The 16197-nt window shown below is 43.2% G+C and overlaps 1 protein-coding gene and 1 long non-coding RNA gene across 10 annotated transcripts in view; one reads left to right on the top strand and one right to left on the bottom strand.

Annotated features, from left to right (window-relative positions):
• neo1a (neogenin 1a) overlaps positions 1–16197 on the bottom strand; it is a 160193-nt gene that overhangs the window by 27303 nt on the left and 116693 nt on the right. For 8 of the 9 annotated variants that reach the window (XM_019275835.2, XM_019275839.2, XM_027280994.1 and 5 more), the window contains exons 8-10: positions 3880–4114; positions 2788–2942; positions 183–331 (exon numbers count right to left, since the gene is read on the bottom strand). In XM_019275835.2, the coding sequence (XP_019131380.1) occupies positions 183–331; positions 2788–2942; positions 3880–4114 (539 nt within the window). The remainder of the gene's footprint in view (positions 1–182; positions 332–2787; positions 2943–3879; positions 4115–16197) is intronic. The other variant, XM_027280993.1, reaches the window with a different exon arrangement.
• On the top strand, positions 7220–8940 carry LOC113746242 (uncharacterized). The gene is made up of 2 exons (XR_003462683.1): positions 7220–7338; positions 7563–8940. It is a non-coding gene; the product is annotated as an uncharacterized LOC113746242 (long non-coding RNA).

Here is a 16197-nt window from a genome sequence, read left to right as displayed (position 1 = left end):
TCCTAAATCTTACACACTGGACCTTTAAAAGATGATCTACAGGTAAAGATGTGTCTTGGTCAGATTGCTCTTTCATTCTGGAACAACTGACATAAAAACCTCTATATCATACATCATAAATTCAAAGTAGCGTCATATTGTCTACATTTGGTGAGCTCTTTAACGGTGTGATTTCGTCCTACCTGCTCGTTGCCGACGCTTTTGTCTGTGTAGTACAACTTGTAGGTGAGGATCTCCCCGTTGCCAGTCAGTGGTTTGTCCCAGCTCAGAGAGACAGACGTTGGCGTGTTCGACACCACCTGGAGGTTAGGAGCAGGGCCCGGCACTTGGACTGGTGATGAAAATAAAGCAGAGAGAGAGAGAGAGAGAGAGCAGAGATTAGAAAAAACATCAAACCAAACTATTTTTGCTCTCATCTTGAACCGTCTCTGCTTTTGATGCGTTTGATTCCATCTGGAAGATGGGAACTCAATTTAACAATATCTATTTATTCGCTGCCAAACACACATTCTTGGCTTCTACTTTCAAAAGACACGTGTTAGCAAGAGCTCAGACCAAAAGACAACTCAATCGCTGCAGCTCTGCGGAGACCAATCTGTCCCCTCTGGACTGGGCGGCCAGCCATGCTGATTTTCTTGTTATTCCCGTGACAGACAAAAAAAAAAAAAAAAAAAAACTGAAGGTGTGCTTCAACAAAAATATCAACGTCCACCAACAACATTTGCCTCTAGTTTGCATTCAGAGTGGTAGACTATTTATTTCATTGTGTCTGGTTAGTCAAGATAGACAGCAGGATGTATTAAAGTGTGTCTGTGTACCAGCTTGAGACTATTGTTGTTTTGTGAAATTAAAAAGAGAAAGGCAGAAATGTTGAATGTTTAGTGATGTGGTGTAATAGCTTAAATTAAATACGTTTTATAAAGTACGTGATGAGGCCTCTAAAATTTTGTATAAAAGTTTGAAAGTACATTCAGTGAGGCGAAAATGCATGTTGTTCCATCTAATTGAGTCAGGTTAGTGTGGGTGAGGGTGTCTTCCACAAAAACACAGCGACCTGCGGCGGAGCAGTTGAGCCGGATCCAACTTTTCGGAAAAACGCAGCCTGATGTCACGCTGCAGCTGCCAATCAGACTCTCAGATCTCCACAGTCAGCCTGAAACGTCTCTGAAACTGAGACTATCCAGGTGGATTCATGGACTAAACTCTGATATTGATACCTGTCGTGTTCTGGCTTTGTTTATTTCATGCGCCTGGCTTCTAAATCTGAGTCTGACTGAGTATTACAATTATAGTATACATTTATTCTCGTCTTATTCTTATATATCGCCTGAGCATAGGGGACTACTGTGTGGATAAATACCATTTCTACACTGTTTATCTGATGCAAATGTAAACACACTTAAATTAAAGCCGACAGTCGGCTCTTTAACCTCTAAGTGTATTTTTCATATGTGCTGCGTGCGTGTGCTGGAAGAGCAGAGCTAACGTAATAAAATATGTATCACTGCCCTAATAATTTGTGACTCCGCCGCACACAGAACGCTTTATGTGAGTAAGTGTGTGGATGTTGGCATATTTTGTTGTCTGTGTAATGTGGCACATTGGATTTAAAATAAAACGAGCGGCTGTCTGACACTGATATATGTTTGTGCTGTCTGTATCTGTAAGCTTTAGCTGCAGGAGTTCCTGACAGACGAGAGAAGCAGCCATTTGTTAGCGTGTGTGTGTGTGTGTGTGTAGGTGTATTAAGCCGGTCTCTGAGGAGAGGTGATACGGGGGCAGCGTTGTGTGCACATGCCTGGCACTCAGATGCAGGTCAACAGTTTAAGCTCAAATTCATAGCATGTTCTTACACACACACGACAGAGATATACTGCACAGGTACAGCCCGCCCTCACTGCTATCCCCACGGGCGGCGAGGCGCCTGCCGGCAAGCAGTAAGGTGTGCTGTGTGTACTCGTGTTTGTGTGTGCGTGGATCCGTCCGCCCTCCAACCAAGGACGCAGGTAGAGAAACGGCGCCTGACCTACAAAGTGACAGTGACGGAGCTGTAGCCGAGCCTGGAGGTGAGGGACCTCCACCCCGACAGCGTGCTGGGATATCCCCGTCACAGCACTTTCAAATATGGGTGAAACTGAGTGATTTGGGGCAGCAGTAGCCACGGGGAGTCTTACACACAGCCGAAACACAAAGAAAAGAAGTATGGAGCCACTTTGTTGCCTCAATAATTCTTATGTGTCCTGCAGTCACATCGTCCTAATGAGCTTCTCTGTACAGATTAGATGAGGGAGGTGATTCAGAAAAATCTGGAATACTAATATCTGACATTCCTTAGTCGAGTAGGCATGAAGCAACACACACACACACACACACACAGAGGGCTTATAGTAAATGTTAGGGAGTAAACAAGAAGTGGGTTAGCAGACGAAAACGCTGGATTTCTCTGGTCTGCTGTTGGGTGGTCTGACTTAACACACAGCACCAAACAGACTCCTCTATGTATGTGTGTGTGTGTGTGTGTGTGTGTGTGTGTGTGTCTCTGTTTGAAGTGAGCGTACGCTGTATGTGAGTGAATATTTGTTTGTGTGTGTGTGTGTGTGTGTTTATTTGCTCGTTCTGTGTGCTCCTTTGGAGTGCATCCTGTTTGCCTCAGTGTGCCAGTGTGAGCGTGTTTCCGACAAACTGGCGAGAGTTCGCCTTTATGTTTATGCGTCCTGTTTACCGAGCATATATAAATGAACATTTGTGTGTAATGTGTAATGTGTGTGTGTGTGTGTGTGTCTTTACCTTCAGCCTGGGTGGCCACTTTGAGCGCTGCAGAGCTCTCTCCCTGGCCGTTGATGTTGTGAGCCACAACCCTGAAGCGATATTTGCTGTCTGGCATGAGGTTCTGGATGGTGACCTGCATCTCTCCTGGGCGGCTGGTATTCACTACTCGCTCCCTGATGTGGACACACACACGAACACACAGAGAAGAAAATAAATGTCAGAACATGACTCAAAGGGTTAGCTTAATGGATTCATTGATTGTATTCATCTTGCCTGGTGCACGGTTCAGTGCTATATCTACTGTTTGTGCATCTTTATACTAAACATAAGCGCGTGTGTTCGCTTCCTCGTGCTGATGTGTTATTTTTTTTTATTATTTATTCATCTTTCAAATTGTAATTTTAATTAGCAGATAAATCAGATGAGTCTGTAAAATGTCAGAAAACAGTGTAAACGCCGCTCGAATGTTTAAAGATATTCAATCAACATCGACAGAAAAGCAGCAAATCTTCTTGATTTGTGAAAGCTGGAAGCAGGTTGTCATGTTTTCTGCTCATCAACCAATCAATTAATCAAGTAATTGACTGATAATGAGCATATTAGCATTTATCTGTCTGCAGAAGAAAAAATACAGCTTGTTTCAGACAAAATAACACATACACATAAAACCACTGCAGTTTGTGTAGACTGTATTCGTCTGCTCCGGTATGGATTTGCACTTGTGTATTAGGACACTTCTGAAAATGACTTCAAGCTGTTTTAAAGGGAAAACATAAAAGGTAGCCAAAATGCCTGAAAGAAGAATTGTGGAAAATCCTCTTCAGAAGAAGCTGAGGGAAGTTAATCACCAATCATCAAAAAAGTATTTGAACTGATTTTTTTTTGTTTATACTTCACTGTTAAAGGGAATCCTTTGAGGAGGGAAGTTTGTTTTTAATTAATTAACACTCACCGCTGTGATAAGTGCTTTAACTGCTTTCATTACATATTCTCCTTAGTGTCTCCTGTGCAAAAATGTATGTATATTAGCACCCTGCTGATTACAGCAGTAATATGTATATTAGCACCCTCCAGGCAGTACTACAGCACAGCACTTCATGTGTGTGATACCTGCTAGTGCCCTCCTGGCTGTAGAAAACGGAGTAGGTTAACTCGTCTCCATGGGGTTCGGCCGGTGGGCGCCAGGTCAGCTTGATGAAGCGGGTGGAAACCAGCGACGCCACGACGTCTCTGGGTGCGGAGGGGGTGGGGCCTGCTGCGCTGGCTACACCTCCGGAGCCTGGCGTTACATGGTCAGTAGTGTTAGGAGTCAGTGAGGGGGGAGGGAAAGAGGGAAGGGCTACATCTTTGGGTTGGGAGGAGGGAGGAGGAAGGAGGTAGGGAGGGAGGAGTTGGCGGGATGGGTGCAGGGACACGGGCAGGGGAAAAAGGGCGGGACACAGTGGCAGCGTAGGAGGGGGGAGGGTGGGGGTCAGAGAAATATCACGCAGAGGCGTCCGAACAGGGACAGGTTTGAGGAGAGGAGTTGAAATGGAAATGACAGTGGAACGAAGAAAGAAAGAAAGAAAGGAAACAAAAAAAAGAAGAAAAAACAAAATAACAACAACGTAACAAAAAAAGACTTTTGGCGTGACAAGGAACCACAGAAATAAAACACTTCTACTACATCCACAAAGCTGACAAATAAAAGCACAATACAAAGGAGGGGACTACACATGCACATCTACACACAGCTCTCTAATTTAAGGGTAGTGGGAGCAGAACATAGCATGATACAGCTCATAGACACTCTACCCTCCAATCATTTGTGATTAAAAATTACTGGTTTGCATTTTTTGTGACATTTCTAATAAGTAGAAACTGGAAAAAGAGTTTATTTTGACAGGGAAATCCTCTCAAATGCACACAAGAGAGCATCAGGGATTCTTTTATTTGAGAACAACTGAAGATCTTCACAACGTCCCCCCCTAAAAAAAAGCAGATTCTTAAAGTCTAGCTCCTCTAAACTGACGCACCAGATGATTTCTCGTTTTCTTTAAACGCTTTTGCCGTCACATTCCACAGCCCAGCCACAGAAATGTTGGTGATTTCATTTGGCGTTTTTTTTTTTTTTTGGAGGAACAATCTGCGGTCAGACTCAAGTGAGATCTGCTTTCCATTTGCCTGGCAAGTGGGCGAAACGAAACCATACGGAAAGAATGTCAGTCCGTATGATATTTCCATTTGTTTGCAGGTCAGGGAAACTGACTGGAGGGCAAAGCTGTAATAAAGACAAGGAACACAGCAAAGTGCGGCGTGCAAACGGTGTATTATTACAAGAGAAATTGTTTGGAAATGCAAAGCAGCTGGTGGCATATTTGTCCGCTATGGCATGTGGACTGACCGCTAACTTGGCTCTCGATATTTGTTTACATTTAAAATTCTCAGAGTTCACTGTTTTTTTGTGATTGGATTGATATGAAGGACTCGCTGCCTTTTTTTTCCTCGCAAAGAATTAATTCACTAAACATAAACACACACTCTCAAACACACACACACCGATCAATGTGTTTACCAAGACTTTCTGCATCTGCACAAACCTCTGAAGGAGCTTTCGCTTTACACGAATGTCACAGTTTGTTTGTATGAACAGTATGTTTACATCAAGCAGCAACCTCCGTGACAGTCAAATGAAGCCTATGTAGAAGTTCCTCAAATGGACAGAACGAGTCAATTTCCATAAGTCCCCATGTTCAAATGTCCAACTTCACAGCAGAAATAAACATGTTTACAGCCTGGTACAAAAAACTGTTTTGTTCTCTATAGCTAATTTCCCCGTTCATGTACGTACATGTATGTTCATGTCATGCATTCAACTGTACTGAGGGTGAATCTTTATATAACTCACCGGTTCAAATTATATTAAGGCTTAAAGTTATGCAGGATTAAGAGTATGGCCACTTTGATTGACAGGTAGGTGCCGTTACAGGTGGCGTGTTTGAGTATTTCTTGCTTCTTCCAGGGGATTTCTGCTTTCAGTCTGGCCTTTAGCAGTTAAGACACATGCTCAGACTAGTCTATAAAAAGAGCTACAACTACTACACTATCAATGTCAACAACCCCAAACAACTTTAAAGATGGAAGTCAGCAGTGTTTAGTTTCAAATACAGTTTGCTGGAACTGAGCCATTAACAAACAGAAACATATCATCGTCCTAATATTTTGTGACTGCAGTGTAAATTACCAGATGCTGAACAATTATCCTCATTTATAAAGCGACACACACACACACACACACACACACACACACACACACAATGTCTGGTATCTTACATCACACTGGGTTATCACAACATAACCACAAACAGCCTCAAAGGATGAACGACAAAAGGTGTTTGCTGATGAGGAAGCAGTAAAATATGAACAACTAACACGTGGATTAAACGTAGCAGCAAATACTGTGAAATTAAAAAAAGCTTCCTGGTAAAGATGGAGGCGTGACAGTGATTTTTGGTTGATACCAGAGAGGAGCGAGAGGTTTGGACCATTTTTCCAGGTCGGACTGTGGGAGCTAGTGATGGGGCAGGGGCAGCACTTTATTTTGATGGGCACACCATGCGGCCAATCACAGAAGAAGCAGCATCTGGCTGCATTTCAAATGATTTCAATGAGACTGCAAAGTCTGTCAGAGCAGGGTCAACAACAAACCTGCACAGAGGAAATGGGTTTTTTGCAACAAAGAAATGCACAAAAATAAGACTTTTATGAAACACTGCACAAAGCATTCATAACTGCTAAATACGGCTAATACAGAAGGCTACGAGTGATGCTAAATGAAGAGCATTACTATTAAATGAATGTGGGAGCTTGGATTTCACTCTAAATATAAAAGAAAATACTGACTTTAACACCATATATGGGCACAGAACCTTCCTGTTCCAGAAGCAGAACTCTGGAGTTCTGGTCCGCTATGATCTACAGAACCAGAACCGACACTCAGCTCATTACTTCAGCAGAGGCAAAGTGAGCAGAGGCACATTACTGGGGATCACTAACGTGGAAGATGGATGGTTCGGTCCCCTCCTCGACCAAAAGACGGAACTGGTACAGTGTGTAACATTTAAAGAGCTCTATTGGCAGAGATGAAATATGCATGTGCATGACTGTGTTTTTATCTGTGTATTTCAACCTGAAAATAATGATTTGATTGCCTTATAATCAGCCTTTTATCTACAGCATATTAACCTGAAAATTATGGAACAATTATCCTATCTTTATTCAAAAGCGCACATTTTCAGTTTGAGAGAGCATGATTTCTCCTTCTCGTGCTCAGATTTATCGTCCTCGTGCTCAGATTTTGTGCTCGCACTCAAATCTAATGTGCTCGCTCTCAAAACATGTCCTGCGCTCTCAAATTTTTTCTGCTCTCGCACAAAACAGCACGTCCTCTCAGGTTGAAGTGTCTGCACAGACTGAAGGATGTCCCGCCCTGCGCTTAAATTAGTGTGTTTCACCGGCCAATAGGGAGACAGCTAGGGTCTGGCCCAATCTTGGGTGTGTTCCTTCACGCTTTTTGGGCGCTTCGCAGGGGTGGGTATATGGTCTGTTTGTAAAACTGCCTCTTTTAAAAATACACCAATTTACCATACTAGCCAGCTATTTGAATAGTCACCTATTTAAGACGCCAGTTTATTTATGTATAATTAATCTTAAATAATCCTAAAAAGAGTTATCATCGTTTAGATACCGTATGATTCCATTTAATCTGGTTTTCACTCTTCCTAAAGTTTTTAATCTCCATCTCATTACTTCAGTAGAGGTAGAGAGGGCAGAAATCTGAAGAAAGCACCAGGAGAAAAGGAATGATCAGGATGTTCGCGCTGAAGAAAGCACCAGGAGAAAGGGAATGATCAGGATGTTCTCTCTGAAGAAAACCATCGCGTATTTTATTTTATTTATATATTTTATTTCTCATGATTAAGAAAAAAGCAGTCATTACTATTTTAAAAAAGATGCAGTGTGTAACATTTAGACAGAATGGCAGAAATGAAATATGTGTATTACTGTGTTTTTATCTGTGCATATCAACCTGAAAATCAGAATCAGGTTTTTATCGCCTTAAGATGAGGCATTTATCTACTGTAGGGGTCTTTAACCAGGGGTCTGCGGACCCTCTAGGGGTCGCAGAGGTACTGCAGGGAGTCCACCAATTTTTGTCATAACAATTGACAATTTTCACCAGAATAATGGTCCAAAAACGCAACAATAACCAATAATAATTATGCATGGACCTTTTAATCAATCATGATCATAAATCAGCTAATTTACCTGGTATATGTTAATAGAAATGAAAAGAAAGTTGAATTAGGTATTATAAACCAGCCTTAAAATGTGACACATTTTAAAATATTAATTACATCAGGAGTATTCCAACCTTTTTCAGCCCAAGACAAGAGACTAACAGAGCATGGACCTTTGTTCTGTTAGTCTCTTGTCCAAGGGTTGAAGACTTCTGATCTACAGTATATCAATGTGTAAATAAGAATTATGTTTTTATTGTCTTATAAGCTGTCCACCATGTTGAACTGCCATGTTGTTTCTATAGTAGCTAAGAACAGACGAGCTAAAATCTGGCTTTAGATAAGACCTTTTCTGTTTTTCCGCGTGTTTTACAGCCAGTAGTTTAGTGAGGTGAACAGTATCCAGTTGGTTGTAACCTGCCACTAAATCTTACACGCTGCACCTTTAATGACTGCTTTTCGCTTAATGTTTGTTGTTTTTCATGAATGAATTTACCACCTGCAACAGTAAAAACTTTTTTCCTTTACCCCTAGAAAAGTGCTTAAGTTTGTTGAAGTCTGGCAAAGTGTGCAGCTGGGCATGTAACCTCAGCTCGGCTCTGTCAGACACCTGTACCAACAAACAAAAAAAAGCCTTTATCTAGGGTGGGGACAGCGCAGGGACAAGCGTCTACCTGACAGACAGGGCATGAAGATTCAGGTTGTGAACTCTCTTGCCCTCTCTGTCAGGAGTGACTACGACCCTGCGTTGCCGTGGGTTTACTCCGGGTCCTCTCCGGTTTCCTCCCACACACGAAATACTTTCGGCCCAATCTGACCCTGCTGCTACACATCGGCACTTAGGCCTGAGGTGTAGATATTGTATTTCAATAAATGATAACGGTTAACTGTAGTTGATGGTTGTGCATGTCTTCTGTTACTAACATGGTCAGAATGCTTTTAGAGAAAGGTTTGTTGAGCTGAGGGTAAAAGAGTCAGCTGGTCACCAGCAAACTTCAAACCACCGACAAATCGTCTCCTTCATTTTCACTCTTCTTAAAGTTTGTAATCTCCGAGAAGCCCTCACAACTTACTGAGAACAAAGGTTTAGACTCTTCTGAAGACGTCCTTGTTGCTAACGCTCAGTTTACCAAAAACACTTGAGTGCTTGCATCGCCTGTATCCCAGCATAAGCCGGTGGAAAGAAGAGAACCTTGATGCTTTCAGGGAGAAGTGATTTGTAACAAGTCTCAGAGCTCAGGCCAGGGAATTCTTGACAACAGATGCAAACACAAAAACACGCATGCAAACAGGACAAAGATGAGGTGAGGGGGGTCAGAAGAGAACACGAGCTGTTTAACGAACAAAAGAATTAATATGACACACTTTATCTGTACCATTACATCAAAACAAGAGCTCTGTGAGGTTGCATTTTGTGCTTTTAGTCAACAACATGCATGCTAATATGTTGAAAATGGACAAAACTGCTGTAACTGATCTAAAAACTGTCGGACTGACAGTTCAATACATCAGTAACGTTAATGCTGCAGAAGGTTTGACAGCAATAGACAAACCCAGATTTCCCTTTTACTTAAAATGAGAAAACAAAATGCTGAACCGGAAAAGTAGCACAGCATCCCATGTGTCCAAAATATGTTTCGTGTTAGTCCGTTTCGGATAGTCTGGAGTCGAGCCACCGCTTGTTGTTTGAGAATAAGTCATGACAGAAGCTGAGCCAAGCTTTTAGGCGTGTATGTTTGGACATATTTAGAAAGAAAACCCAAACTTATCTTTGGCTACAGTGCGGTAGAGGAAACGTTTCAGTGCACCAACAAGATAAAGCCTGAGTGCTGTTATAGAGTGAAAGGTTCCTCAGAGGTCTGACAGGGGGGGGTTACGGGAAACAAGACACTCTGCTTTGCTCGACACTTTAGTCACTGCCTCAGATCTCTGAGTAAACTTGCTGCCAGTACCCCGGTGTGGATCTGAGAGCAAAGGAAGTGAGATAAGACGACAGTGTGGCAGCTTTCTGAAGCAAATACAATCACCTGAAATCAGTGTCAATTCACACACAGCGACACAATGATGACAAACGCATCGTGGGATAGGTGAGGGAGGGGAAATAAAACCATTAGAGGTATTCCCCATCATCAGACACCTTGTCAAAGCTGTAGGTAATCGACATGCTGGGCAGTTTTCGGTGTCCTTCTGACAAATCTGTCTTGTACATGCATGCCTGGAATTGTTACAGTAAGGAGGTGTCAGCCCCCCACTTCCACTGCCAAGCTCTATTCATAGCTGATTAATAGTGTCATTAGTCTCTGTGCCAGAGGTAATGAATGGCTGGCATTAAGGCTTAACGAGGAAGGTTACTCTAGATGTGCATAATAAATCTGGGTAACTAATACGCAAAAACAGTCAAGACAAAGACGCGCAAAGCAAAGCATTCATCTTGACATTCAACGGAAGGAAAAGCCGTTTCTAAAATTAAAATAATCGGAGGAGGGTTAAAGTTCTGATTAAAGCCTCGTAAGTTAAACTTTAATCTTGTGTTGCAAACTCGACCACCTTTCGACGCGTCCTCCAGTGAGCAAAGCTGTAAAGTTAAGCCAAATAGTTTTTTTTATTTTTCCCCCTTCATCATCTGGTACACAGATAAGACTGGCTCACTCAGACCTCCACCAAGAGACAGAGAGAGAGAGAGTAAAGATCTGGTGAATGCAGATATCTGCCAGAAACACCCACAGCACTGTAACTACAGATAGCCTTTTCATGGGGAATTCAGAAGGCCATGCCAGGCTCTTGCAAAACGGATTTTCTCAGGACTAGTTTCCGTGTCTAATGTGATTCGGTAATGATGACTGCGTAAGAAACGGATCCAGCACAATGCTAATGGTCCATTACTGACTCACTACTTGAATAGAGAAAAGAACAATGTGCTCAAAAAGCGCAGTCCAGACACACAAAGCAGACTGTCAATTCAAAGTGGCAGGCTTTGTCATGTTTCATACGAACATGTAATAGTGGCATGATGAGAAAATGTATGACTATAAAGTGAACAGCACATATCAGGCCTTGAAGCTGGAATTTCTTTCTGAACAAAGACACAAATTCACAGAGAGATCCTCTCATTTCTCAAAGTAAAGATAATTTAAGCAACAACAAAAAAAACACTTCAATCGCCGTCCTCGAGTAAATCTCTAAACTGTTGGCTCCTTAGAGCAACTGCTGATAAGTGCGGCTGCTTCTCTCACCCCGCCCTCCCCTTACAGTCTTGTTCCCCTCGCTCTCTTTCAAGATAAGACAGGAAAGATGAGCAAGCCTGACAGCTCATGACATTTGAGCAGCTCCTCATTGTGCTGATAAAGGAAACCGAGTCAGAAAGAGAAGACGAATGCTTCAAGGGAAGACAAAGTGAGGAGTGAAGAGAGAGAGAGAGAGAGAGAGAGAGGCTGACCAAGCGTGACTCTTTTTTTGTTCTTTTCATTTACTCTTGAGCACCTTGTCGCCGGCAATAATAAAGCCCATTTTCAATGACAACTTCCAAACACTCACAAAGTGCTTTACAAGCAACTCAACAATAAATGAAAAGCAATTATGTAAGCAATAAAACGGCGAGGCGTTCATCAACAAAAGGCTAAAAAATGCACCTTGTACCACCTTATCACTGGCCGAGGGGGAAACTGACAGTATCAGATTGGCGAGAGAATATCAGTAACCGCACGCATCCCCCCCCACTGTGATAATCAGAGACAGTCGAGATTAAAGAGCGGCTCAGACTTCACAAAGGCTTAAACCGACGAGGTGCTCAAACTCTCTGACATAATCCGCAAAGAAGTCTCTGTGTCTCAAACTTATTCTCCTAAAAATGTCAAACAGGAACTCCTCCACATTCCTCACTATCATTTTTCTAGGGCACGTTCGTGAGGAAAGGTTTTGAAATATGGTCCGTTCCCCGGGAGAGAAATAAGCTTTTATTAATTAAAAGAAAATAAATGGCGATCCCAAAAAAAAATGAATTTTCTCCTCGTTAAGTCTTGAAATATTTTCGTGGAACGCACTCGTTAGGCGTCCAAGACACTGATCAAAGTCAGGCAAACTTTAGAGAGAGGTGAGTGCGACTTATCACATATCTAGAACTGACAAACATTTTTTTAAAACATCATAACTCAGCTTCTCCGCTTCGATGAGCACGGACCATAAATGGAGTTAAAAAAGGGGTTTGGAGTGGGTCGCAGATGTATTTACGTCTCCACACTCTCTAAACACTCTGTGGCGGCAGAGGCCGATGTGAGGACTCATCTCATAGATCTATGGGACTCCTGGATGCCATGTGGTGATGCAGCAAATACTTTAGAGGAAAGAGGGGAGGTCTCTTTATCAGGCGGTTAAAACCTCTGAAAGCCAGTGCATGTTCTTATTCATCATCTGGAAGAGCTGTCCCTTTGAAAACCCTGCAGCGATTTCCTCTTAAATGGTACGGTTTGTTCAATTTTACATTTATCTCGCACATCCAAAATCAACATTCCCAAATTCCCTGCGGGCTTACATAAACAAGTAAAAAGGCATTTGTATGGGGTATGTTTTGGAACTGATGATGGTATGTGTCTGTGTTTGCATCCACTCTTGGCCCTCCAGCAATTTACTTTCTGGTAATTTGGTTTGCATGAAAAATAAAAAGTGACAATCCCAACTCTGGTTTCTCAAAATAAACACTACGCAGCAGTGTGTGTGTTTGTGTGAATGTGTAAAACACCATCTATATGCTACCGAGATGTAAAAACCCAGTGGATGCACACATCCCAATCCACAGGGGAAAACAAGCGCCCCTATTTGGAGATGACGACAGTAATTGAACGGGGTCAGGCACATCAATAATTAATCATCCGGTGTGTGTACATACAGTGTCCCTTCACCATCAAACACATGTATCCCCGTGATCTGCGAGCCACTGGTGAGTCAATTTGGGTGTGATTGCAGTGCCCCCCCCCTCCAACAGCTGCTCACCAGACTCGGTATGCAAATGAAAATGTGCAGCTATGGTATACATAGCCTCCACCTCCACCTCCACTCCCCACTTTGACAAATCTACATCATGTGCATCACGTGCTCCACATGCTGGCTAGGAGAGGAGAGTGAGGCCTCTTGGGCTCGCCTTTCAAGCACATCAAAACAGCCAGTGATGCCGCACATCTCCAGAGCATTCCACCAGCAATGCCCAGGACTGGAAACAAGCTTTTCTTTCTGCACCGCCTGCCTTTTGTATCTTATTACAGTAGAAGAATACAATCCAACCTTTCCAGGGGAGCAGAGCAAGCCTAGAACGAAGTAATTGATTTCGGGGAGAGCTATGTGTGTGTATGTGTGTGTGTGTATACATTTGCACAACATTTCATGTACAAAGTGAGTGGGGCTGAGCGAGCAGCAAAAAGGCTGCAAAGGTCAAACAGCATGCTTGCAGAAGTCGGAAGCAGCTGTTCGCCCCCTCGGGAGACTCGCTAACAAACAGTCCAGTTAATCAGACTCCCAACCAATAAAGCGTCCTCGCTGGGTTGGACTCACTTGGAAGCAGCTACCGCACTACGCCAGCAGGCAGCGGGGTGCGTACGACCCACTGTGATGTTACTCACTAGTCTACTTTTAGCTTATGGAAAACGGGGAGGCTCAGTGGAGAGAAAGGGTGGGGCGGCAGGAGGGGGGTGGTGGTGGGTGCTAACAGGAAAAATAAAAGCTCTGGCTTTGGTGGCGCCTCTCGCAGGGGTCAGCTGCCTGCAGCTAAGGGAAGGGTGTGAAGGGGAAAGTGATGTTTTTGTGCCATGTGGTACTTCCAATTACTGCACCCAGGAGAGGACCGTCCACATCCAAAAACATCACATCGGCATCCTGGATGAGTGTGTGTTGGGAGTTCTCTCCTAAATAAGGGCACATGTTGGCGAGGTATATAAAACAGGCTGTCAGGAAAAAGCCAATCTCTCACACGTACTTACGCGAATGGGCCAAAAACTGCCGTTGATAACAAGACTGACCTTCAAAAACACAACACTGACGCAGGTACTGAAGGCTATTTTAATCCTTTCTTTGCGCCTTCATGTGCAAAACAAGAGCAAAATAGCCACCCATAACATTTTGCAGTTAGCACTTAGGCGACAGACCATTTATAAATGAGGCAAATCCTTTCACCACGGTCGAGTAAATACAACCCATAGAAAAGTTCAGCCTGTGCTGTGAGAGCCTCAGCTTGTAAACACACACACATACAGCACCATCCCTGAGAGACAGAACCGCAGCACAAACACTTTGCCATCAGCGTCCGTACAAACAGTAATTTGCGTGGAGGCTGATTTCAGCTCCTCACAATCAATTTAGGCTACAATCCCTCTGATCAGCTTTCTGCAGACACATTCACTAATCACTATCACTAACACACTGTTATGTGTGTGTGTGTATTTCAGTTAAGAAGCACATTTTTAGGGCTTCAACCCCAAATTTGAATTTCAATATATTTTGCCATGAGGCAAAAATCTTTAGCGGAAGACATTCGAAATTAACATATGATTAATATTCGCCGTCAAATGTGGCCCTGATTAGTTTTTTTTATTGCCGTTTCATGATCACAGGCGTTTATAAATATCACCACAATGTTCTAAATTAAACAACAATATTATCATATTTGTATAATCAACCGACGGGCAAATGATGATACTCAACACTGAAAGTTAAGATAAGCCACCCGTTGTGTATTAAAGCACCTGCAGCTTCCTGTAGGTTTGGTGCATATTTGTGTTTTTGTTTTGTTTTTTTTAAACAGAAAAGGTTTCAGTTGCTTTTTTTGAGGCAGTTTTATCCCCCAGTTGTCCTCAATTAGCTCGTGTTTAGCATCAAAAACGCACTCCTCTCTCCTCATCTAGGCCTCGGCGGTGCATTGGTTAGTACTGCCGCCTCACAGCAAGAAGGTTCCTGGTTCAAACCTTCAAGCCTTTCTGTGTGGAGTTTGCATGTTGGGAGTTCTCCCCCGCTTCATCCCACAGCCCAAAGACATGCAGGTTCACAGGTGTCTCTTAATTGGCCGTAGACGTGTACTGTTGTTGTCTCTATGTGCCCTGCGATTAGCCGGCTGCTCGTCTGTCCCATCAACCAACAGCAACTGGAAGTGGTGAATGTAAAATGTAGCTGTTGGAGAGCAGGTCAGTTTGGTTTAGGACTATTGCTACTTTTTTTGGAGGCAATTTTAACCTCAATTAGCTTGTGTTTGCCTCCTCATTTAGGCTTCTAATCTCCGTTTCTATTGCATCACTCTAATGAGATGCTCATTATAATATGTCGACTAACAGGTCCAATGTGAAAGATTTAAGGCCTCTATTTTCAGAATAAGGCGGACGAGGAATGTAATATTCATAACTATGGTTAAAGGCATGTTTAATCAGAATCAATCTTGTTTTTGTAACTTAAAAAATTAGCCTCCAGTGGGAGTGGGTCCTCTTCTGTGGAGGAAACACCATGTTTCTACAGTAGACCAGAACAGACAAACTAAATACTGACTCCAGACGGGGCCTTTCGAGTGTTTCAAGGCGAGGGTGATGTGAGGAGATTGCAATGCAGCGATTACACTGCTAGATGCAACTAAATTCGACGCACTGGACCTTTAAATTAACGCCTCTCGAACGGAGCTTCAAAGTTCATGAATTGTTGTTGGATGTCTGCTGCATGATGCTGTCAGGCGTTTTATCCGCCCGCTACTGTTTGTATCCAGCACGTGACAAGAGATGCAGCAGCAAAACAAAGAAGCGAGAGGCGGCCTTGACACGGTGATTGCGTGCTTGAGCAAAACAATGAGAAGAACGACTTCATTGGCTTGATCAGCAAACACAATTAGTTCGCGCCTCTGTGACCTCGTGAAGGCAGTCGACATACAGTACAAAGACGCGCGACCATATGTGTATCCCAGCAGTACATGACATGTTGTTTAGCTGTCACACTTTCACGCCGCAGCCTGCTGTTGAAGGTAAACTTACCGTGCAGACTGTGCCAACAGACGACACGGTGCAGGGCTGACACATTCACATGCTCACAACGTTACACATTCGCTCCTGCTGGCCTGGCCGTGACCCTGCTAGCAGATGACGGAGCACACGGTATTCCCTGAAGTGGGCCTGGGCTTTTATTCAGTACT

This window comes from Larimichthys crocea, chromosome VIII (genome assembly GCF_000972845.2).
Source record: "Larimichthys crocea isolate SSNF chromosome VIII, L_crocea_2.0, whole genome shotgun sequence".
Lineage (NCBI taxonomy): Eukaryota > Metazoa > Chordata > Actinopteri > Sciaenidae > Larimichthys > Larimichthys crocea.
This window is presented reverse-complemented; position numbering and strand designations above follow the sequence as displayed.